The sequence below is a fragment of the Fusarium solani genome, assembly GCF_023522795.1.
Source record: "Fusarium solani strain SB1 chromosome Unknown bctg00000000, whole genome shotgun sequence".
NCBI classification, from domain to species: Eukaryota; Fungi; Ascomycota; class Sordariomycetes; order Hypocreales; family Nectriaceae; genus Fusarium; species Fusarium solani.
The window spans coordinates 6512701-6537432 of record NW_027072157.1 but is presented as its reverse complement, the minus strand read 5'-3'; the positions used below and the strand labels follow the sequence as shown (position 1 = coordinate 6537432).

The window sequence follows — 24732 nt, the reverse complement described above, 5'->3', positions numbered from 1 at the left end:
GTTGAGCTTGACATATCCTCCTCCCATGGGCTTGAAACCCTGCATCCTTGGCCATTTTGACTTACCCTGGACTTTAACCCTAACCCTAACCCTAACCCTAACCCTAACCCTAACCCTAACCCTAACCCTAACCCTAACCCTAACCCTAACCCTAACCCTAACCCTAACCCTAACCCTAACCCTAACCCTAACCCTAACCCTAACCCTAACCCTAACCCTAACCCTAACCCTAACCCTAACCCTAACCCTAACCCTAACTCTTTGCTCTAAAGCGCCTTGCTACCCTGTAGCGGTTGCTAACTTATAGCGGTTGCAGCCCTGTAGCGGTTGCTAACTTATAGCGGTTGCAGCCTTATAGCGGTTGCTAACTTATAGCGGTTGCATTAAAGCTGCTTGTGTGAGCTTCCTCTCTCGGCTCTAAAGCGCCTTGCTACCCTATAGCGGTTGCTACCCTGTAGCGGTTACTGCCTTGTAGCGGTTGCTAACTTATAGCGGTTGCTAACTTATAGCGGTTGCTAACTTATAGCGGTTACTAACTTATAGCGGTTGCAGCCCTGTAGCGGTTGCTAACTTATAGCGGTTGCAGCCTTATAGCGGTTGCTAACTTATAGCGGTTGCATTAAAGCTGCTTGTGTGAGCTTCCTCTCTCGGCTCTAAAGCGCCTTGCTACCCTATAGCGGTTGCTACCCTGTAGCGGTTACTACCTTATAGCGGTTACTAATTTATAGTAGTTACTGCCCTATAATAGTTATATTATAGCTGCTTATATAAGCTTTTTCTCTTTGCTCTAAAGCGCCTTAATACCCTATAGTAGTTGCTATCCTATAGTAGTTACTATCTTATAGTAATTACTATCTTATAATAATTCTTATCTTAGAGTAATTATTAACCTAGAGTAATTTCTTAAAGATAGCTACTTTTATATTTAAATATATCTTATTAGCGCCTTACTACCCTATAGTAATTCTTACCCTATAGCGGTTTCTTAAAGATAGTTACTTTTACTTTTAAATATATCTTATTAATACCTTATTACCTTATAGTAGTTATATTAAAGCTACTAATATATATTTCCTCTCTTAGCTCTTAGAGCGCTTAATTATATTATAGTAATTATTAACCTATAGTAATTATATCATAATTCTTTATATATATTTTTTTTTTATATTTCTTAAAGTATTTTATTATTTTATATTAATTATTACCTTATAATATTTCTCATATTATAATTATTATTAAAATATAATTATTTTTTTAATTCTTAAAGTATTTTAATACCTTATTATAAGTATTATTTTATATTAATTCTTAATATTTATATAATATTTTATATTAATAATAATTATATTTTTTATTATAATTTCTTTTATAGAATATTTATTATATTTATTATAAAATATAATTAATATTTTAATTTAAATTTATAAATATATATATTTTAATTATTATATTATTTTTATTTTTAAATTTAATTATTATTTTAATTTTAATTTATAAATAAATAAATTAAAAGTATTTCTTAAGTAATTTATATTTTATATAAATAAATCTATTATATTTAATTCTAATTTAAAATAAATCTAATACTTATAAATATATAATATTAATTAATTTTTATTATTTTATATTAGTTTTTTAAATTAACTTTTTTTTATTATTTTTATAATAATTAATTTAATTTATTAAATTTTATTTATTTATTTTATATATATATTAAATTTTTAAAAATAAATTTTTATTTTATAATAATTTTAATATTTTAATAAAAAATTTATTATTTTTATATTATTATAATTATTTATTATATTAATAATAAATTTATTATTTTATAATATATTTATAAATATAAATTATATAAAGATTAAAAAAAAATAATATAAAAATTATTAATTATAATTAATTTAAATAATTTATTTTTATTTATATAAATAAAAAAATAAATATAATATTATTTAAATTATTAATTATTATATTAATTATATATTAAAAAAGCTTTATTTTTTTTAAAAAATAAAAGTTTTTATTTTTATATATATTATCTTAGCTTAAAATAATATTTATTTTATTATATTTATTAATCTTATATTATTTATTACCTTATTATAATTACTTATATTATAATAGTTATTTTCTTATTATAGCTTCTTACCCTATAGCAGCTACTCCCCTGCCATAGCTACCTACCCTACAGCGGCTTCTGCCCTGCCGCAGCTGCCTACCTTGCAGCGGCTTCTGCCCTGCCGCAGCTGCCTACCCTGCAGCGGCTATTCCCTCTTACCTTTATCTATCACTTCCCGGAATCCATATAGCAACCACAGCCGGTCTTGACGAGCGGCCTGATAGCTCAACGGTTAAGCTTAGCAACCTTTTCCTGAGAGCCTAGGGTTCAATTCAGGCTAGAAGCAGTTTGCGCTGCTTCGCCTTAGGAAGAGTACGGTACGCTCCCCGTGAACATATATGGGCTTCCTAAGTAAAAAACCGCGCAGTTATCTGGGAATAGGCCTTGTGGCATTGAACCTTATAATCATAAGACAGGTTTTAATAAGTGCTAGCCGCATTAATTAGTTTTGCTATTTTATTATAATTTTTCTTATTATTATTATTATATTTTTATATTATTATATTTTTCTTATTATTATTATTATATTTCTTAATATTATTTTTATATTTTTATATTATTATCTTTTTATATTATTATCTTTTTATATTATTATATTTTTTTTATTTTTCTTATTATTATTATTCTTATTATTATTATTATTATTATTATTTTTATTATTTATATATTATATTTTATTATATATTTATTTAATAAAGCTAAGCTATAAGCCTAAGTTACCCTATAGTTAGTAAGAGATTAAGCTACCCTATATAAAAGCAGCTATTATAGCTTAAAAAGAAAGTAAGGTTTATAAAAGTAATTAAGTAATAAAGCTACCCTATAGTAAGCAAGAGATAAAATTACCTTATATAAGAGCAGCTATTATAGCTTAAAAAGCAACTAAGCCCTATAAGAGTAAGTAAGGAATTAAGCTAGCTTATAGCTCTAAAAGCTAGCCTTTTAAGCCTTAAGGCCGTGAGTCGATTTTTTTGTTTTTACATAGTATATCTAGCCCGCAAAAAGGAAAAGTGGCCCGCGAGCCCGGTCTGGCGTGCGGCTAGCTATAATAGCCTCGGTGGGTATATAAGTGGGAGCCAAGGCGGCCTAAAAAGGCCCAAGGCAGCTAGGGGCAATAAGGCTGAAAAAGGCTTGTAAGTAAGCTAATAGCCTAACCTATAGGTCTAAGCTACCCTATAGCTAAATAATAGCAAAAAGTAGCTTCTAATTCACCTAGGCTATGTGATTAAACTAGCCCCACTGTACCTTATCTTATTAGATTACTTTTATGTATCCCTTATATATATGCTTGCAGGCTCCGTGCCTCGCGGCCGGGGGAATATAGCTGTAATCGGCCCCTACGAACCTGGCTCCTCCGGGTGCACAGCTACTAGGGATGCCTAGCTATAGCTAGCTAAAGGACCTTCTTTTCTAGCTGCTAGATGGGCCTATTAACTCTATATGCTATTCATAGCTATAGGGGGGCAACAGGGGAGTCACATAGCGACTGGGGCGCACCGCAATGGTTCAAACCAGTTTCTATGCCCCTATATATAATAGATAACTTAAGGCTTAAGCTTCTATTATAATAGGCTCAGAGGAAACTGCATTTCACTTTCAGGGGGCTATTTGGGCTATAGGGGGCTATTTGGGCTGCAGGGGGCTATTTGCGCTATAGGGAGCTATTTAGCTACTGGGGGCGGTTATAAGGGTAAGGGGCGGGTACTTGGGCTATAGGGGCTATTTAGGCTATAGGGGGCTATTTGGGCTATAGGGGGCTATTTGGGCTATAGGGGGCTTATGTGGCGTTTAGGGGCTTTTTATGCCTTTTAGAGCTTTCTAGAGGTATTAAAGTCCTTTATGGGGTTCTAGCGGCGTTTTAACGTCCTAAGAGCCCTCTCTAGTTTTTAAGGTCCTTTATTAAGGTCTAGGGGTTTTTTAGGGTCCTAGGAGTAGTTATAAGGATAAGAAGCGGGTATTATTTTTCCTATATTATTTATTATAGGCTACTAGGGGAAATAGCTAATAGGGCTAAGAGGATAGGGCTATTTTAGAAGGTATAAAGGGTGCTATTATTATAATATTCCCTAAAATGATAACCTAGTAACTATCCTAGAGCATCTCTTTAGCTATGCTAGGGCATATTTAAGGCCTCTGCTATCTCTTTATAGATACGGCAGATCCGGATAGCATCATAGCTAGCCTAAGAGATCCTCTCCCCTAGCCAGGACCATAAGACCCGATGGTGCTTAGGAGCATAGCTAGGGGGGTTAATTTCCCCCTTAAAGCTAAGCCTCTTATATAGCTGGCTAGCTAGTTGTGGCTGCTGTAATACAGCAGAGCTCCAGAGGGCAGCAATAAGCCCAGGAAATTAGCAACTGCCTCCCTGGATTAGCTGCTAGCCGCTATTCTGCGGATCTTCCTCCCAGCGGCTACAAAGCTCCTAGGGCATAAGGCAATAGGCACAGGCTCTAAAGCTTCCTAGCCTATCCCGCTGCCTTAGGTAGCGGGTAATAGACTTAGTTAGCTTAAAGCCAAGGCGTATATCCTTGCGGCTAGAAGAAGTGGCCCGGGTGCAGCTTAATGGCAGATGGTCTCGCCTATCTAGCCCATCAAGCTTGCAGAAAAGGTAGCCCTGAAGAAGCTGCTGAGAAAGCAGCCTCTGGAAGGTCTCAAAGTCTGCCCTTTCCCTCTCGGCCCGGGTAGCTGCTATAGTACGCATCTGCTATACCTGCATAGCTCTAAGCCTAAGATCCCTCTCTTCAGGGCTCTCCAAGGCATAGCCTTCTTCTGCGGTTAAAGACAGGTTCTCTAGGCAAAAGTCACACTTTTCCTCCCCTGCCTCGCATGCTTGCCGGCTAGCTCGGCCATCTAGAGCCCTATCTAAGGCTATCCTGCGGCACTAGCTAGTAGAGAGGAATTCTCTGCTGCCTATGCTTAGGAACCTAGAAGATTGGGCTTCTTAGGTCGAGCCTTGTAAGGGCCTGAGGGTAATAGCCTCGCTAGGAAGCCCATCTCGACCGGCACGGCCGCTTTGCTGCCCATAGTCTATAAGCCTCTTTGGCATCTCAAGGTGTATAATAACCCTGATATTAGGGATATCAATACCGAGGCCAAGAGCATTAGTTGCAACTATAACCCTGCCGTTGCCATAGAGGGTCTCCTGAGACCCTTCCATCCAGGCCTATAGACGTTCTGCCTTGCCATCGCGAGTATCAACCTCGTTATAGTAGGCATCACACCCTAGGGCCTAGGCTAGGGCTTTAGTTATAGCTATAGTCTTGCAATAAACTATAGCTTTAGCTGGGCGAGGGTAAAAGGCAAGCTTACTATCAAGCAGCTGCCTCAGGGCATTCTTAGCAGACTATAGATAGCCCGCTTTGGGAAGCAAAGGGAACTTAACTACCCTGTAGCTAATATTAGGCCGGGTTATGGGAGCCCGGAAGATAGTGGCATCCTTGGCCTTGGTATAAACTAGGCCCAGGAATTCACGCTCTTCAGCTATAGGCAACGTTGCAGTTAGGTATACTATCTATATGCCTCGCAAGGCCAATAGGCCTAGCTGCCTTAGCTTAGGCCTAAACCGGGGGCTGCCTTCTAGAATCGTGTGACACTCATCTATAACTATGCGGTCAAGGCGGGCTAGGGCTTAAAGGCCATCTAGATAGGCCTAGAACCGCTTTATCATAGCTAACTCGGGCGTCACAAAGATAATAAAAGCCCCCCTCGGTGCCCTATCGGCCTGCCACTAAGCAGCGGGGATATCCATAGCTTAGCAGCGGTCTAGGAGGTTACCTAGCAGCGAGACTAGCGGCACAACTACTATAGTTATGCTATCTGGGCAGCTAGCAGCCAGCAATTAAAATAGAAGGCTCTTGCCGCCGCTAGTGGGCATGATAGCTAAGATTGGATTCCTATTACCCATAATGGCCTCTAGAATCGGCTTTTGGCCTTGCCGGAAGGTAGCGTTAGAGCCAAGCAGCCTCTGCAGCTCAAGGTCAAGGTTAACCTTGCGTAGCTACTTCTAGCGGGCTGCTTAAAGCTCCTGGAAATGCTTAAGGTTAACGGTAGCTAGGCCTCTCTTTAAGCCCGAGGGGATAGTTACCCTTAAGAAGCCAGGGGCAGAGGGGAAACCAAGCAACAAGTGCCACTCTTCACTAAGAAGCCAGAAGCTCTGCCTGCGCTAATAGGTCTCAAAGTGGGCTTCTATAAGCTGCCGGCCGTAGACTAGGTTGGAAGTCATGCTGCTATGGCCGGTCTGCCTATGGAGAATAGTATCTCTTTCTCCAGGGCCCTCTTCATCAGAGCTGCTTTCGCTATCTCCGTGGTCGACTTCGCTATATAGCCCCTGGCTAGTAATAGCTGCATCACGGATATAACGGCGGCCTAGGGCGATGGCTATATGCCGCCAGCTACTAATAGTAAGAGACTCGATGCCGGCCAACTTGCCCCAGCGCTTAAGGACCCGGCTAAGCCTAGCCAAATTCCAAGAGCCTGCTATAAGCCCTATATGCAGCCTAGGGCTATTAGCCTGGCTGCCTCTCAGGGCCCTAAAGGAAGAGTTTCTAGGGCTATAAAAGCCTAGCTCGGCCTGCAGCTACTGCAGCTGGGGGTTATCCCCTAGGGCCTCTACCTTCTTGCTAGAAGCCTCATCGCTATCTAGGCCAGAGGTCTTCCAGAGAAAGGGGAAAAAGAGCCCTGAGAGCTAGGGTCAAAGTTAGCCTACATAGCTTCCCAGAAGGGCAAGATAAGCCAGAGATAATAGACTAAAAGGGTGCTAACCTCCTGGGGAAGAAAGCGGTGAATAACCTTGAGTCTCTCTAACCTAGAAAAGCCCTTATGAATACCAGTAACTAGCATAATTAGCCCTTGGTCTAGGAAGATATTGCGGATACCCCCTGCGGCGGTATTACGGTGCCGAAGAGTCAAGAGCTCATTTGACCTAGCTAGAAGACCGCTGCTCAAGTGGATCAAGAAGGCTAGCAGCTCAAGCAGCTTCTTAATGCTTTGGCTATAAGAAGACATAGCCCTAGCTTCTAGGGTTATAGAAGAGCTACTAGAGCTTCTAAACCAGCGGGCCTTAAGAATAGGGTCTTCCCAGAGAAAGGAAAAAAGCCAGCTCTTAGTGCCTCCCCTAGCTACCTCATAGAGGCTATCTAAAAAAGAATACCCCACTGAATTATCAGTAGGGTTATCTTGGATAGAATCCCAAGGGATAGAAGGCACTAGGGCTAGCTGGCTATCCTCCAAGGTATAGCTCTCTTGCATAAGAAGCCCCTGGAAGAGAAGAAGCCGGGCTTCGTCTAGGGCAGCTTGCAGTATATGCTGCAGGCTAGGAAGGCTAAGCCGGTTGCCTCTATAGAGGATAGTCTCCCCTTCCCAGCTGATATAGCCGGGCTGGGCCGTATTAGCCTTGGCAGCTATTCCATAGCTACGCAGCCGAAGGATAAACTGCATAGGGGTCGTATCAGCCCCAGCCGGGCTATTTAGCATACACCTAGTTACGAGCTCTTGCACGAGCTCAAAATAACCAGGGCTTACCTCTCGAGCTTCTAGAAGAGAGCTTCCAAGCTCGGCATGCTGCTGGATAGCCTTATCTCTCTTTCTAGCTGCTTCCCGCAAGATAAGCAGCCTAGAAATAGATACCAAGGCAGAGAGAAAAGGGGTAAAGGTCTCAAAGCCTAGCCAAGAGCCATCAGGGGATATACTAAGCACAGTAAGAAAGGAGACCATAACGCTATCAAATTCACTATCCTTAGTCTGATGATCTAGGATCGAGATGAAAAGCGCCAAGGTCCTTTCTTTTACCCCCTTATAAAGCTCTATAACCTTATGGCTAGAGAAGTTGCCTTTAGCTAAGAGCCAGGCCTCTTCCAAGTCATTAAGGTTATCAGATAGAGCCTCATAGCTAGCTAGCTGCTGCTGGCTTGCTTTGAAAGGTGGCCTCTCTGCGGGCTCTAGGTTAAGGCAGCGGAAGGTATAGACTAGAAGCTGCTTTGCCACTATGGCATAGCGGTCTTGCATAGCCTTCTTATACCTATAGCTAAAGGGCTTCTTTGCTGGCTGCGAGGCATCTTGCCGGTTAACCTCAAAGAGAGCATTTAGAGGAATCTCATTAGAAGCTATAAGGCCTATAGCTTCTTGAATAAGCTCCTCAAAAGCCCACAAGAGGAAAAAGCAATCTAGCTCAGAGGTCTCTTCTAGAGACTCTTTAGTTAGGGTAAGGTCAAAAAAAAGTAGCTCTCTTAGGAAGTCCTTTTCCCCACTAAAGTCAGCTAGGTGCCTTGCTGATCCTAGCCTTCGAAGCCAAGGGTTAGGAGCAGTAAAGTCATTTAGCTGCTCTATAGCCCTGGCCTCCTTGCTTCTAATAGCTAGGGCTTGGGCCTCAAAGGCAGCCTTGGCTTCTAGAAGAGAGAGAGCTTTAGAGCTGTCACTTTCTAGCAAGACCTCAAAGTATTCACTGCGAGGCCCTTGCTTGAAGAGTTGCTGATAGGCTACGCCGGCTCGCCAATAGCTTTCAGTAGCTATAGAAGGCTGCGAGGCTGCTGCCTTAGAAGGCCGGCCCTTTTGACCCTTCTGTTTGACCTTGTGAAAGACCCGTAAGTGCTCTCTAATTCGGCGTAGCTGGGAGCCAATATAGAAGCAGCTAGGCTCAAAGGTACAGCGGAAGCCCTGTTGCATAGGCTCTCCAAGTTGTGAGATAGGAGGGCCTAGAGGAATAGGCTTAGGTAGTCTTATAAGGTCCTTCTGGCCCTGAAGAAGATCAAGCTTAGCAGCCTGCTCTAGGGTAGGCTTGATCTCTTGGAGGGAAAGCTGATGAGGCTGTTGGCGGAGGTGTTGTTGAATTTGGTTAAAAAGAACTGCGGTTTTATAAGTCTTGCAAATTAGAAGGGAAAAAGCCGGGATATAAGTAAAATAATCCATAATTATAAGACTTATAGATAACTAAGATATAGATAGATAAGGCTTTTAGATAATAAAGATAGAAATAAAGATAGAAATTAGAAGTAAATAGCTAGGAAGAATTAAAGTCTTTATAAAGAGGTAAAAAAAAGAAAGAATATAGAGGTTAAAGCTTATTGGCTAAGGAATTGCCTTAATTATGGCTGGCGAGGTGGTTAGTATGGCTAGATAGCTAAGTTATAGCGGTGGTTGGGAAATTTTAGCGTAGCGCTAATTACACTAACCACCCCATCAAAATTCCTCTTTTTTATCTTTAAATAATTCTAAAAAAAATTAAGAAGTAAGATATAAGAAAAAGAACTTTATTTCTAAAATCCTTATAGCTTAAAGTTATATATATCTCTTTTGTAGAGCCTTAACCCTATAAGAACCCTCTTTTCTAGAAAACGTCGGCTAGTCGAGAAAAACATCAGCTGCCCTATGGTCTGCTAGCGTAAAAAATTTCCCCTATACAAAAAAAACGTCGGTAGCTCAGCCGACGTTTTTAATAGATAATAGGGTTAAGTTAATATCTTAAAAATAAAGTATATTTTAAGTATTATATTAATTAAAATAACTTAATTAAATATTTTTTTATTTTCTTATTAACTTTTAGGCTTTTATAGTAATAAGAATTTAGTTTTTTAAGAAACCTGGGGTTAATAGGGTATAAAACCTAGGCTTTATAAGTAAGCTGCTAGCGCCGCGCTAAATCCCTATATAAAAAAACCTTAGGTTAGCTAACCCCTAATTATAATATATAGTAGGTAGCCTTTTATATATAATAAAGATATTCTATGCGCTGAGATAAGAAGACTTTGACTTTAAAGAGCTATATTAGAATAGACTTTAGTGGTTAGGTAATAGCTAGAGTATATATGTCATGGAGGATGAGGAGCAAGGTAATCCGAGCTAGTATATAAACCTGGATGCAGTGGATATGCCCCCTTAATGAAAACTAGAGGAGGATCTAAAGATCTTGGCATGACCTTGGTCTTATTGATGAATAGAACTTTGATCTATATTCCCGTTTTAAGCTGAAATAATAACGTTAACGGGATGCCAGCTCGTCGCGCCCGACCAAGCATGAGTTTTTCTTTTTCCGGTGTGTCAATCACCGCCTCTCCGAACTCCTTTCCCAACCTCTCTTCTCTGTGTCGCTGGAAGGTTCACCTCCAAAAGTCTGTACAGATTATCATACCCCAGTCACAGGGACTCTTTAAATCCAAAAATACTGGTTTCGGCTTTGCACTTTGAGACAGCTTTTACCTGGTTTGGTATTGCAGACTTCACCCCCACTCCAAAGAGCGTTGTACAACCAATGGCAACTTCACCACCAACGCTTCCGGGAGCCATCTTTTACGCCCATTACTACGGGTAGCCCTAATAACAGCGTACAGGTGATGCATAGTCACTTAGGGCCGTCACATTCCATAACTTCTGTTCAGCCAACTGGGCTCATTAGTAGAGTCCCGCAAGTCACCGGTTTTAGCCCTGCCGGAGGCCAAGTTGCACTCCAGCAATAGAAAGCAACTCTGGTGAGTGTTAGATGCTAATATAAATCCCCTAACCTGAATTTGGCAGCTTATACCTACTGGGACCCACTAACAGCCTCCTCCAATGTCTCTGGAACAGTCATGAATCCCGATGACCTGTTCGTCTCCAAAGGGAATTGGTTCGAGAGGGTTGGCGCCGCTGAGGCCACGAGATTGACCTTGCAAATGACTAGGCATGGTCGTTTGCCCACTGAGACATGATAATCAAGTTTGGCGGGGAAGGATCATGGGTGCGAAAGTGAGGTATAAGAGAACAGGATGGCATGTTGTGCCACGTTGTTGTATCACCAGGCCTTGATGATGCCAACATCAGACTTGACGCTATCCTCTTTATTTCAGGTGCAAGAAGACAGCCAGCCGTAAAGTGCAAAATAAAGGCCGTAATCTTAAAGCAACACCAGGTTCGTGAATATAAGCTAGCATAGACACGGCAGCGAGGTCTAAAGACAGTAGTGTTGAGGAGGATAGGGGAGCGAATCCCTGCTATTATATACATAGCATATCTCTTTCTTGCGTCCGCCATGCTAGTGAATTAGTTGTTGCTCCTTTCACGCACGGCTCGAAGTAGAAGGTTGAAACGATTATCAAAATCTCAAGACTTTTCAACATGAAGGAATTCATCAATAGCCGTAACTTTATTTCACTCATGTCAACCGCGTTTTTGTAGTCAAGGCTATGGAATCGAATGAATTTCATCTCAGAGCAAAGAATTAGCCATAGACGTGGTGCATAATGCGATCAGATAGACTAGGCAAACCAGATTTTGGATTCTCCGCGTCAGGGACGCCGGGTCGTAGTACTAAGTAATACCTATGTTCTGCCACATATCCTCCCCCTCCAATCTTCGGTTGTTCTTTATTTCAAATACTGTTGGAAAACATCTTCTGGTACGTCCTTACCCAGGTAGTGCGGTATTCGCTCATACATCTCCCATGCGCTGTGCCGAAGAAACTTTGTTTGCTCCCTGATCCATTGCTCAAACTCATGTCTCTCGATAGTCTCACCATTCTTCTCCTTCTCAGCCAGGGTTGCCAAAACAGTGTCAACACGTCCTCGCAGGCGCAAGAGCTTTTCTTGCAGGAAGACATTACAAAAGACAGGAAGATTGTCATTTGCAAGATCCACGCTTCGAAGTGAGGTGTACTGATCATCAAGGTTAGGGTCTGCAAATGCATAGCTACTTACCATACTTATGCGCTCTGGCACATTGACGGCTCGCAAGGCAGCATGCTCTGTGCAACCACCCTGCATGATAACAGCCCCGCCGATAGTTGGGCTTTTGACTTTAACAACGGAACCATTTCCAGTTCTAATGGCTGTCTCGCCCCCTTCCATACCTCTCGTGTCACTGAGCATGACAACGCAGACAACAGGGACCTGGTCTTTGTGCCAAGAGTCGATTGGTATGTCATCGTAGGAAGACTTCTGCATTTCCCTGGGCGATAGTGGAGTCGCAGGAGTCTCTGTGAGATTGTAGACTCCGGCTAAGCCTTCTGGGCCAAGCTGAATGTTGACCAGGCCTAGATCGGCTTCTCTTTTCAAGAGACGCAACCCAAACCCAGCCGCCTTCTCTATAGCAGCCTGGGTTGCGGGATGTTGCCACGCCTGGAGTGTGAACTTTGCTGTCTATGGGTTTACATAAGCTAAGAATCTACTATTCTTTTTAAAAATCCTGTTGGAGGGAGAGGAGACTACCAACCTTCTCGTGGCCCGCGATGTAAGCAGGGGCACGATCCCAAGATCTGAGATACTTGTCGAGAACTGGTTTACTGAGCATCTCGCGGCGCAGAATACGCACTCCTTCTTCAGAGAAGAGAGGGAAGGGGTCCGTATAACAGAGATTAGGCGCATTTTGTGGTTGCGGCAGCCCTAGTTCCTGAAAGGTGTGGATTTGGGTAGGCGGCCGGAAAGCCAGGTGAACCTCGGGGTCGAAGTCTGGCACATGAGGGTCGCCAAACACGGCTGTTTCTTGCGTATAAGTGCTTGCTGGAGCCATAGCACAATTTGCTGATGATATGTTGGACGTCTGCCAAGAAAGTATAGGTTTCGAAAAAGAGGTTTGTTCGCGCTTCTGTGATAGAAGTTCAGAGACCTGCCTATTAAGGAGAATAGTTTCACTACATGGCGTAGTCAGAGCGTTCTTATCATCTGCTTCAATCCCTGCGCCCTACGGCTACATGCGTTACACCTAGCCATTCAGGACCAATTAGAGAGTCTGCTGCTCCCGCGCCCTGCGCCTACATGCATTATACCTAACTATTTAGGACCAATTAAAGAGTCTGCTGCTAAACTTTCCGAATTTGGTGAAAAAAGCCTGCTATTATTACCAGGCTAACTAGCCTTGGCTTCACTATCCGATACTGCAACATACCCTCAGATAAGAAACGGGCGTTTACAGGCCTCAAAGGTTTGAAATGTTCATTATTGACCAACCAAAAGGTACCGATCCTTTCTTCTGCATAATAGCTTGCGCTTCGAGAAGGTATCTACCATCTCTCGCCACCGATCGTCAAGCCCCTGCCGAAGGAGAAGCCTAGGAATCACCCTTCGAGTTGCACTCTCCTCGGGATTCGGTATTAAGAACCACGACCCCGTGCCAGGCCAAGATGAATTAGGTACTCGCATCCTATCTTTCCCCATGTTATGACGTCACAACAACGAATGATAAAATGCCCCTTTATCTGCTGTGTGCGCTAATCCAATCATCCACGGGGTAATTACAGGGAGTCGCACGGCCCATACTATGTAACGTGTGATGAGAAGTTTGTAACTAAGACACTAGCGTTCGACCAATCATCGATCTCGCATTCCAAACACTCGGGCGATTACACTGGGCCACTTAGCGTTATCCGTGATTTAAATAACTACACGGTCGTGAGAGAATTTAGCCTCGTATTTCAACACCTCAGTTCCCCTTCTCTACGAACAAGTCTCCAACAATGGCTCCAGAATCAGACATGGCAACAGCTGAACCGAGAGGGTCCAAGGACCTACATGACGACACGACAAAACAAGATGTCAGCACAGGCATCGTAATCCCAACGCTGGTGGAAGGAGAAATTCTCACTACAACAAAGTGGGAGATCTGGTCGTGGTACGCCTATTATATCGGTTCCAATGGACTCGCCTTGTTCAATTTTGGGCCGACTGCCTTCCAGAATTTACTCGACCAGGCTGCATCCAAGGATACCGGCCTTTTGCATTTTGCTGGCCGCGCCAGAGATATCAATAGCATCGTCTTGCTTGCCAATGGCATCTCTTTCGCCCTACAGGCTATTCTCTTCCTCATCATCGGAGCGTACGCCGATTTTGGAACTGGACGACGATGGATTCTGCTGTTCTGGTCCATTATTTCTTATGGAATCGGCTTTGGCTGGTTGGGCGTCCAAGATGCTAGCAAATGGCAAACGGCCACAGGCTTATACATCGTCGGCCTGATCGGATACCAAATGACGCTTACATATTGGACTGCCGCATTTCCCTCTCTGGCCAGGAACCTGCCTCAACTAAGAGACGCCGCGCTGCAGTACGAGTCGGGCGAAATCACGCAGCAGGAGATGGATCGCAAAGACGAGGTGGAGAGAAGCAGACTGAGCAACGTTGCATTCTACATACAATCCATCGGCGAAGTCGTCATCTTGGCCATGATTGTGGGCATCATGTTCGGCGTCAAGGTCGACAAGAGCGTAGCGAATAACAATCGAGGGCTCTCGGTGCTAATCGCTTTCGCTACAGCCTGTTGGCTCATTCTCTCAATTCCTTGGTTCATCTTGGAGAAGAAGCGTCCGGGAATGAAGGTCCCAGACCACTTGAACATGGTGACGGTCGGATTTTGGCAACTTTGGAGGGCCCTTGGGCAGATTTGGCACTTGAAACAAAGCCTGATCTACCTTGTCGGATATTTCCTCCTCGGCGACTCTCTCAACACTACTGTCACAGTCATTGCCACGCTACAGAACCAGGTTGTCAGCTACAAGACTCTAACCTTGACTTACCTGCTCATTGTCGGTATAGCCGCCCAAGCTATTGGCATTGGCACCTTTTGGCTCATCCAGAAGCGATTCAACCTCAGCGCCAAATCCATGTTCAACGCAGTCATGGTCTCTATTATACTCTTAGATGGCTGGGGTATGATTGGCAACTGGACTGACAAGTTTGGGTTCAAGAACGTCTGGGAGATTTGGCTATATCAGGCTTTCTATGGACTTTTTGTGTGTCCCTGGTACAGCTATTCTCAGATCATGATCAGCTCTGTGACTCCCAGAGGACACGAGTTTCTCTTCTTCTCTTTGTTTAATATCATTGGTAAATCGTCCAGTTTTATCGGGCCGTTTATCAGCAGTGCCATTATCGATGCCACTCCTGGTGGCACCAATAATAGCGCACCATTCTACTTCTTATTCGCCCTGAGCTTGGTCAGTGCTATTGGCATCTGGTTTTTCCTCGATCTGGAGAAGAGTGCTCGAGAACAGGAGACTTTTATTATTAAAGAGAAGATAGATTTAGACAGGCGAGGAGCTAGGCAACTATAGTGCTTCCTAGAAAAACTAGTGTATTTAGTCATAGAATGTGTTTAGTATTAAAAGACCGTGATGTTAACGACCTCGTCGCCTCCCTAGGCGAAGCCAAAGCCCGCCTTCTCTTCGGTCTCTTCCTCCCTCACCTCTTCTTCCTTGAGGAAACATTGCGAGGATCCCCGGAATCATCAGAGATCAATCCGGACTAGATGAATTCCGGTTTCCGCCACCTACGATAAACGAAATGCCGTTCCTTGTTCCGCCGAAGTCTGTCAACATCAGGTCGCTCATGCGATAGTATCACACGGACAGGGGTTACCAGTGAGCGACCTGATCTTGACACAATCACCAGCTACAGGCTGAGATCGTGTCAAACTAGAACGTTTGATGTAAATATATGTAGCCGAAATTACTATATACTGCTATGTAAGAAAAAAACATGCTCAGAATGGTTTGCTTGACGACTGCTGCCTTTGGGCGGTGGCAGCGATAAATGACCCTATCACGGTATGCGAGATCCCCCGGACAAGCTGACAACTGTTACTGACTAAGGAGTAAGTAGACGACTGCTTGAACGCTGGGCCTTTAAATATCTGCACTGTTGTTAAATTTGTTGACTATTCATCGTGGAACTCCGGCCCACAGACCAAACAGCCCACCCCATACCGTATGACCTATTCCATCCAGATTGGAAGTCAACTCCATTCCGACTGGAGTGGATAATGGCGTAATTAGATTGGCGCACATGAGCACGCCTTCTACAAAATACAGGTTGAACAGGACACGAAATACAACGCATATCAGAGCGGGCGACCTACGGTGGGTCTCAAAAAGTAACGACACATGCCCGGGTTTCCACTACAACTCATAGTTTTTAGACTTAAATAACTAGGTAAATTTATATTATGACTATAAAATAAAAATATATTTTAGAGTATTCTTTATATAAGCTTTTAGTATTTATTTTTAAATAAGTAATTTTATAGCTATATATAGGTCTATAACGTAGCTAAAATACTAGGAAAACTCTAATATAAAAGTATGAAAACTTATTTTTTTTAAGATTTATTTATTCCTTATATTCTTATTATAACCTTAGTATATAAAAATACTTTTCAAATATATAAAGCTAATATTATATAAATGCATTTTTAAAAATAATACTTTTATTTTATTTATATTTTATAAAAAGGCTTAAATATTAAAAAATTCTTAATAAAAATAGAAAATTATATAATAAATTAATAATAAAATATATCTATAAGCTTTTTATATATTCTTAAATTTTAAGTATTAATGAGCTAACATAGCTATTTTATTTACTTTATATAGCTTATATATATCTTTTTTAAGATAATTCAAAACTAGGTATCTACTACCTGGGAATATGTCGTTACATTGTTACATTTTAAGACTCACTGTATGCTCGGAAATTAAGCCTTAAATCCGAGTCTAGTGCTAGGCAGCTGTCTGCCTTACGGATCCCAAAGGTATGTTAAGGCCAGATTTCTCAACCCTCTCTGGGGTCTCGGAAGAAATTCTTGCACTGATATATTACCTGAACAAAACCACCGGCATCTCATGTTCCCTTATAAATTGAACTACATCTGAACTGGCGAATAATGGCTGATCAAATCGAGCCTGAGATCGTTTTGTACGACTTGGCCTGTACCAAGAACGTGTGCTTCTCTCCTGTCGTCTGGCGCATCAGACTAATGCTCAACTACAAACTTATTCCTTATCGGACTATCTTTCTCGAATTCCCAGACATTGAGCCTACGCTACAAGGGCTGTGAGTTTTCTTCACCTTGTATTGTGAACAAGTCCCTTGAGGTAACACTCTCCAGGGGACTGGCCCCCCACGACTCTGGTTCGGGATCCAAGCACAAATACACGGTGCCGGCTATCCAGCATGTGTCGACCAACACATTTATCATGGACTCGCCGGCTATCGCGGAATTCCTCGAGTCGACCTACCCAGACCCGCCGCTGCCACTGACCTCAAAGCTGGGCCATGAAATCGAGACCAAAGCTCGCAGTGCAGTTGGTCCAGCATTCGGCGCTTCAGTCATGCCGCGCGAGATTTACATCCTGTCGCCTCAAGCCCAAGAGTACTTTCGTAGCACGCGTGAGGCCTCGCTTGGACGTCGACTCGAGGACTTGTTGGATCCGAAGAAGGAGGATCAGGCATGGGCTGCAGTGGCAGACAAGATGCGCGTGGTTGGTGAGTTGATGCTGACGCACAAAGTTGATGGACCGTTTGTACTGGGTGCTCAGCCGAGCTACACCGACTTCTTTATTGCGGGATCGCTTCAGTCAGCTAGGGTGGTGGATGAGGTGGTATTTCAACGGTGCATCAAGTACCCCGGTTATCACAACATCTACGAGGCCTGTCTGCCTTATATGCAGAAGAAAGATTAAGCTGGGAGGTGCCTGGGGTATAGATAGGCTGCAACTTCCATGAGTTACCTAGGTCACTGGAGAATTACTTCTTTCCTAGACTAGCTGGGTTCTGCCCTGAGCGTAGTAAGACGCCTAACATTATATTACGATTTCAGGGATAGGCAAAGATCATATCTAGATTTGCAATAGGTCTTAAAAGGGAAGGGAATATTTTTTTACACACTGCTTTTGCTTTAACCTCTATTTGACGCGTCCTTGTCCTCTTCCTCTTCCTCTACATCATCATCATCCTCGTATTTATAGTCGTAGGCGTTCATCCCCAATGCCAGACTCGTTTTCAGTCGGATCGTTGTTTGAGGCTTTTGTTTCCATGTCGACATCCTCCTACGCTTTTCATGTACCCTACCCTGTAACTCGGCATGCAAGGAAAGGAATGACACCATGGGTGAATCGCAAAGAAAGATGATCAAGTCAATTAAAAATAGCTATAGAAAATGTTACCTCCCCTCAAGGTGCGTACGCAAAGTTGACACAAAATAGGGTCGGGTCTCGGCTGTCCGATCACGACACGGTGATGACCCACAAATCCGGCCCGGGATCGGCCTCGCTCGGACAAAACTGTCCCGGCAATATAACACGTGTTAGCCTGGATATCTGTTTCCCTCCCAATTCTCTGCCCGATGGCGTTCATCCCGCTACAAAGCGCCTCCACAGCAGTCGTCAACATCATACCGATGGGCAGCTTAACAGGCGGTGGAGTTTTGGGCTTTGGAGTGCGTTATCTCCCCGGAACTCGGATGGGTCATCTCAACCGTTAAGTCCGGAAAGTCTTAACGCCGCTGGAAAATGCGGTAGGTCGAGCCTCAACATTGCCTGGGACTTTGGCTTGGATACAAGTATCAAAATCTTGCCCGCTGTACAAGCTCAGGCTAATTAATCTTTGACTGGTGTTTGCAACGTTCTCGTCAGCTGCCGACTTGCACATACTCCATCATCCAGAATGTCGATCAACTACGAATTTCAGGGCTGGCTAGGCCGCTCGCCTGATGCGATCAACGGCAAAATGGAATGGGGATCCTTTGAACCCAAGAAGTGGGAGGCAGATGATGTCGATATCAAGATCACTCACTGTAGTATTTGCGGTGCAGATTGTCATATGCTTCGCTCCGGATGGGGAGACACACCTTTTCGTAAGCTCCCCTTGGACTATTGTAACCAAGGTACTTACTTATGTTGCTAGCCTGCTGTGTTGGCCATGAGATTGTTGGCAAGGTTGTTCGTACTGGACATCATGTCAAGCATCTCAATGTTGGTGACCGTGTGGGTGTTGGTGCCCAAGCCCGAAGCTGCCTTGGCGATGATTGTATCGAATGCTCCGTTGGTCGCCCTCACTACTGCCCTAAGAACATCAATACCTATGGTGGTGTATACCCTAACGATATAGGCAAATCCTATGGGGGCTTTGGCGACTATGTTCGCATTGACTCACGCTTCGCTGTCAAGATTCCTGAGAAGTTATCCTCGGAGTATGCCGCACCTCTGATGTGCGCCGGTATCACGGTCTATTCATCACTGCGAAAGAATAACTGCGGGCCTGGCAAGACTGTGGGCGTGGTTGGTATCGGTGGGCTAGGCCATTTTGCCGTTCTATTCGCAAAAGCTCTCGACGCAGACAAGGTCATTGGAATCTCACGCAAGCAGTCGAAGAGAAGAGATGTCTTGGCCTTGGGTGCCGATGATTATATCGCCACGGATGATGGAGAACAGAACTGGGCCACCAAGCACGCCAAGTCCATGGACCTTATTATTTGCACCGTCTCAAGCGCCAACATGCCGCTCAATGACTACCTGAAGCTCCTCCGATATGGCGGCGACTTTGTCCAGGTTGGGTATGCATCTCTCACCACTCCTGTGAAGCCAAACTAACACAACATAGCGCTCCTGACGATGGTGACTTGCCCGCCGTCAACGCTTTTACGCTCATCAACGGCGGCTTCAAGTTGAGTGGCAGCGCTATTGGCTCTCCCAAAGAGATTCAGGAGATGCTCCATCTGGCTGTCGAGCTCGATATCAAGCCCTGGGTAGAGCTGAGGCCACTGACGCATGCAAATCAAGCTATCTTGGACATGGAGGAAGGCAAGGCACGATACCGATATGTGCTGGTTAATGAGAAGCACCTTGATACTTGAAGAACTGAGATGGTTTCTGTTTGTCACATGCTAGGGAAGTCAAGTCTGAGTCAATTTGCCGGTTCCTTCGAATGATCTGATATCGATCTTCGGGCTCAGTTAACCCATCAAGGGCCGGGCTGCAACTATAATAAAGAACAGATCTCAAACACATTATAACATCATGACCCGATGTTACCACAGTGGCCTGTTTAAACTTCTGCAGCAGCAGAAGAGTCATACCTAGCTGCATCATCATGAAAGTCTAACCTCTCACGGGTATTTTAGCTGCTCTAACCTCCGTACGAGAAACAAGAGAATTGTCGAATGATCTCATATCAATGTTGATCGCCCCAAAGATGTAGGTTGAAGGGAAACTCAGTAGCGACAGTGACCTGCCAGAGAGGAAACCAGAAGCTGCTGTAGATAAGTTTGTTACCTGGAATAGCCAGGCTTTATTGTCTGCTATGATACTGTACCCGGAAGGAGATGTCATTGATACCGACCACAAGCAGATTCAGATAGACCTTCTATAGACCAGATATGATTCAAGAATCGTCCGACATCTAGAAGATATTTCCCTTTGACTGGCCCTCCTCTTGCTGTCGCTTCCTCAAATCAACATTCTTCCAGACAAATATGCATCCCAGCATAAGGGGCACCAAACATGTTCCAACGATGACCATCTTGTGCTGTGCGTCCTGGAAGGCTACAATGACAGCACCTCGGATGGGGCTTCCCATAGGATACGACAGTTGCTCCCGAATATCCCCAAGGAGGACGCTGGTCAGGTTCTTACTGTCCTCAGGAAGAGCCTTGTGCAACTTTGCAGGCACAATATTGGTCCATAGGGCACCGGCAACCGTGAATCCGAGAGACACGCCAATCGAACCGAAAAGTCCACTCATGGCGAGAGCTATGGCAACCTCTTGATGACGGACTGAGGACATGAGAGCGAGCTGCGCCGTCAAGCCCCAGATTCCCACGGCGACGCCGGTGAGGATCTGGCACATGACGAGATAGCCGACGTTGGTGTCGGGGCGGCGGAAGTGGACGAGTAGGCCACTTCCCAGTGCAGCAAAAGGAACTCCGGCCATAGACGCCCACTTGTACTCGTTGGTATACCGGATGAGCCTGTTTTGGACTGTTAATTCTCGATCGTCGAGTCTTTCTAGTGGTCAAACACTCACAAGCCGACAAAAGGCCCTATAAACGAGGAGAAAACATTAAAGGTCCCTGAGATATAGCCCGCGTTACTGACGCTCTGGCCGTGCACGACCTGCAAGTACGTCGTGTAGTATGCTTCACATACACTGCAATTTAGTCAGCTATTTTTCGGTGCCCAAAGGGCCTAATCAATGCTGCTTACAATACCGACATGAACATCAGCCCGTTCAGAAGACAAGACGCCCAAACAGTTCGTTCCCGGAGAAATTGCCAGGGGAAAAACGGAATCCTCGCATACGACTTTTCCCAAAAGACAGAGGCGGCAAGCACGAGAGCACCAAGCACAATCATGGCAATAATATAACCCGTGGACCACCCCTGAGGAGCTGATCTTGCGATGCTGAACGGCAAGAGCAGAAGAGACCATCCAACCGTGACAAGGAGAAGACCGACAACTGAGTAGACGGATTGGTTAGATGCGACTCGAAGAAACCTCCGGCATTGAAATACATACCATCGAATTCCCAAAACCAATACTCGATCGACTCCCGGATAGTTCGGCTGGTAGCTTTCTCGATGACCCCGAGACTAACGGCTTTGCGCCCATAGAGGAAAAAGACCAGGAGGATAGGCAGTGAGAAGGCGACCAAGATGATGGAAAAGCTGCCGAATGCCCAACGGAAGTTGACATTTTGCAAGAAGAGCTCAGCAATTTTGGGCCCAGCGAATGTGCTCACGATTGACGGTGTCGTGTTGATTCCAAACATAATCATTCGGTTCTGCAACGTTGTCATGTCCGCCAGGACAACCGAGATGATATAGGTGATGCCGATGTGTCCAACCCAATACAGCGTATGCGCAGCTGCATACATTTCCACGCTGTTACAAGTCGCCTTCATGATCAGTCCGATAACGCAGAGCATGAGCATGGCGGCGTAGCCCTCGCCACGGCCCCAGATATCAATGACTTTGGCAATCGTGAGCTGGCAGACGCCGCCGATGATGGACGACACGACACCGGTTGTTGCTAGGAGGCTGTGCTGCGCAAAAGCTGAGGTTACATAGGGGGTGAGGGAAGACTGGACGTGCTGAAGGATGGCGTCGACGACGTTGACTACATAGAGCCTGGTTGGAGATTCTTAGCCGAGTTGATAGTGTAGATGATCTTGTTGACTCACAGTGCGAAAACAGTCCACAACATCCTGGTGCTCCAAACCGTCGCAATGGCCTCGACCTGTTGGACACCGGCTTGCGCGAAAGCAGCGTCATACTTGTCCGAACGTCTCTGGTCTTTCTCGCCATTGTCTTGGATGCTGGTCTCGCCATGATTAGATATCGATGTTGCTGCCATGGTGGTGAATGGTTCAAGAAGAATGGATGATGATGCAAGTGAAAGGGAACCATTTCGACCATTTTCAAGGCCATATATGTACCTCGATCTTCATTTGTGCTATCCTACGCTTGGTGGGAAACAGTTGATGGGACTAAGCTGGATGAGGAGTGCTGGCCGGTTGACACCGAATGAATTACTTAATAGCTTAATTGAGATCCAGTTATCTGATTGATTAGATTACAAGCGAAGGACAAACGAGCAATACCGTTCGTAACGCCAAGGGAAACATGTTGAATCACCATGAGATGAGAGAGCTGACGGCTGGAGGTTAGGTCCACTTAGTTAGCGGCTGGTGACCTCTAACCTATAAATCCCTTTTATCTCCCCGCCCCGCTGCGTCTGACAAAAGCTTCTCCCCGCTATATCCGACTTCAAAGCCATGGCAAGAGAAGGTAGTCCCGCGAGCAAACGCCGGCGCAACCGGGTCCCCGTGTCGTGCTCCAGCTGCCGAGCGTTAAAGACGAAATGTGATGGCACCAAGCCCGTGTGCTCGACGTGTGCCCACAACGGGCGAGAATGCTCCTTTGTCCAGCAGGGTGTCTCGCTCGCCGCTGCCAACACCGTCACGGTCAACCAAGAGTAATCCCCCCACCCGTAAACCTTGTGGGAAGTTGATTGCTGAGAATTGCCACCTAAAGTTACCTACGGGGGTTGGAAAGTCGCCTTGAGGTCCTGGAAAAGGCCGCTCAAACCTCTGTCCCGTCTGGAACGCCAGGGGCCTCGGAAGTTCCAGGACAGGGGCAAGCCACCTGTTCTTGTTCCAACAACACCGTCCAGGCGGGGCCAACACCCTCGTCCGTGGTCGTGGATGCCAATCTGTCCATCGGGGGCATCTCGTTCACCCAGCTGCTTTTGAACAGCCTTTATGGCCAAGGCAACGTGGAGGCGCAGCTGGTCGAGACAGATTCTGGATCTCGAGTCAGTCCACTTCAGCTGACAGGGGAGGAACTATATGCCACGCCCGACAACGCCGCCGATATTCTGGACCAGTACTTCACCACTCGGAATACGCTCACGCCCTTGTTCCATGGGCCCAGCGCTAGATCGGTTTTCGGTGAAGCTCTGCGCTGCCCTGCAGAAACTCGACAAGGCCAACCGCTTACTTTTGCCATCATCAACATGATCCTTGCTCTGTGCACGTCTCACTGGGTAGTTGACGTCGAGGCCAATCCTCGCACCGCACGGAGACACTACGAGATCGCTATGGCCCTACTTCAACCGACCCTCCTGCGGGACTGGCGTCTGGAGCATGTCCAGGCCTTGCTGCTCGGTGCAAGATATCTTCAGACCACGAGCTGTGGGGAGGAGTCCTGGAACATACTCGGCCTCGCCGTCAGGATTGCTTACGGCTTGCATCTACACAAGGACCCGCCCGAGTTCGATACGCCTCCGGTGCGAGAGACGAAGCGAAGGGTCTGGTATTCCGCCTACATTCTTGATATGCACTGGAGCATGATCTATCAGCGTCCCTCGGCCACCCGAAGCGCCGACTTTTCCGTCTCTATCCCCGAAGATCTTGACGATGAGTGTATACGTGACGACGGGGTCCTGTACCCCATGCCTAAGCGGCCTTCAAGCATGTCATTCTGTATTGAGATGATCAAGCTGTGCAAGGTAATTGAAAAGGTCTTGGCACGTCTCTCTGAGAAAATGGACATGACAAGGGACACTGCAGAGTGTATCGTGGCTCTCGATGACGAATACCAGAAATGGCGTCGTGATCTTCCTACGCACCTTGTGCTGGATCACGATAACCCAAACGAGCCACAATGGATCTTGGCTCTGCGAGCAAACATGGTCCGCATATTGATCCATCGGCCCTCTTTGGGCCATGGCGTGCAGACGGCTGGCCAAGGCTCATTGGCCGACCAGACGTTGCGGTTCAGCCAGAAGATGTGTCTTGATGCCGCGGTTGAAACTGTAGATATTGTTGCGTTGAGGTATGAGCAGACGAAGCACTCTTTGGGGCTCAACTGGTTCAACGTTTACTATTGTAAGATGATCCTCTCTCCCCAAGTTTGCACCCTCCGCTGACCAACGCCAGTGTTCAACGCCGTGGTTGCCCTGGTGTCTTCAGTTATCCGCACGGCACATCATCAAGAAAGCCCTGCTTTGGCCAAGGTGGAAAACGCCCTGGACATGATCAAAGAAATGTCGAGCAACCACGCCTTTGCCAAGAGAGCCTTGATCTTTCTTCAAGGGCTGCTCCAGTGCATGCACCAGTCATTGCATTCAAGCGGGAGCTGTGCTAATCTTCCCCCTTCTCTGACACCCATGCCCGTGCCGTTGACATTGACGACGGAAGCATTTCCGGGGTTGCACTCGCTGTTTGGGTACACGAGGGGTATAGCCCATGACTTGCAGACGCAGCTGGAGAGCTTTGAGTCCGGAAACTTTGCCGAGTCAACTTGGACATTGGATGATCTTGTACAGTAAAAGGAGAGCTTCGTGTACGTAGCACCAACAACATATGCCTCATCAAACTCCA

The 24732-nt window shown here is 45.1% G+C and overlaps 7 protein-coding genes across 7 annotated transcripts; 4 read left to right on the top strand and 3 right to left on the bottom strand.

Moving 5' to 3' along the window:
- Window positions 1-6281: 6281 nt before the first annotated feature.
- MRS44_002061 (uncharacterized protein) lies at window positions 6282-9022 on the bottom strand (the record flags this gene model as incomplete). The annotated part of the gene is made up of 4 exons (XM_065623938.1): window positions 6282-6573; window positions 6924-7109; window positions 7269-7549; window positions 7640-9022. 4 exons carry the CDS (start codon window positions 9020-9022, stop codon window positions 6282-6284), a joined length of 2142 nt encoding a protein of 713 aa, XP_065480346.1.
- Window positions 9023-11451: 2429 nt separating this feature from the next.
- Window positions 11452-12592, bottom strand: MRS44_002060 (uncharacterized protein; the record flags this gene model as incomplete). Its single annotated transcript, XM_046273300.2, has 2 exons — window positions 11452-12222; window positions 12296-12592. 2 exons carry the CDS (start codon window positions 12590-12592, stop codon window positions 11452-11454), a joined length of 1068 nt encoding a protein of 355 aa, XP_046123256.2.
- Window positions 12593-13535: 943 nt separating this feature from the next.
- MRS44_002059 (uncharacterized protein) lies at window positions 13536-15128 on the top strand (the record flags this gene model as incomplete). The annotated part of the gene is made up of 1 exon (XM_046278082.2): window positions 13536-15128. The coding sequence occupies one exon, from the start codon at window positions 13536-13538 to the stop codon at window positions 15126-15128; it is 1593 nt and encodes a 530-aa protein (XP_046123255.2).
- Window positions 15129-16735: 1607 nt separating this feature from the next.
- On the top strand, window positions 16736-17534 carry MRS44_002058 (uncharacterized protein; the record flags this gene model as incomplete). Its single annotated transcript, XM_046278081.2, has 2 exons — window positions 16736-16905; window positions 16961-17534. 2 exons carry the CDS (start codon window positions 16736-16738, stop codon window positions 17532-17534), a joined length of 744 nt encoding a protein of 247 aa, XP_046123254.2.
- A 982-nt stretch (window positions 17535-18516) lies between these two features.
- MRS44_002057 (uncharacterized protein) lies at window positions 18517-19705 on the top strand (the record flags this gene model as incomplete). Its single annotated transcript, XM_046284460.2, has 3 exons — window positions 18517-18706; window positions 18757-19405; window positions 19453-19705. The coding sequence occupies 3 exons, from the start codon at window positions 18517-18519 to the stop codon at window positions 19703-19705; spliced, it is 1092 nt and encodes a 363-aa protein (XP_046123253.2).
- Window positions 19706-20250: 545 nt separating this feature from the next.
- On the bottom strand, window positions 20251-22202 carry MRS44_002056 (uncharacterized protein; the record flags this gene model as incomplete). Its single annotated transcript, XM_046271960.2, has 5 exons — window positions 20251-20818; window positions 20875-20997; window positions 21054-21306; window positions 21366-21976; window positions 22030-22202. The coding sequence occupies 5 exons, from the start codon at window positions 22200-22202 to the stop codon at window positions 20251-20253; spliced, it is 1728 nt and encodes a 575-aa protein (XP_046123252.2).
- Window positions 22203-22623: 421 nt separating this feature from the next.
- MRS44_002055 (uncharacterized protein) lies at window positions 22624-24680 on the top strand (the record flags this gene model as incomplete). Its single annotated transcript, XM_046269037.2, has 3 exons — window positions 22624-22823; window positions 22883-24237; window positions 24289-24680. The coding sequence occupies 3 exons, from the start codon at window positions 22624-22626 to the stop codon at window positions 24678-24680; spliced, it is 1947 nt and encodes a 648-aa protein (XP_046123251.2).
- Window positions 24681-24732: the final 52 nt, after the last annotated feature.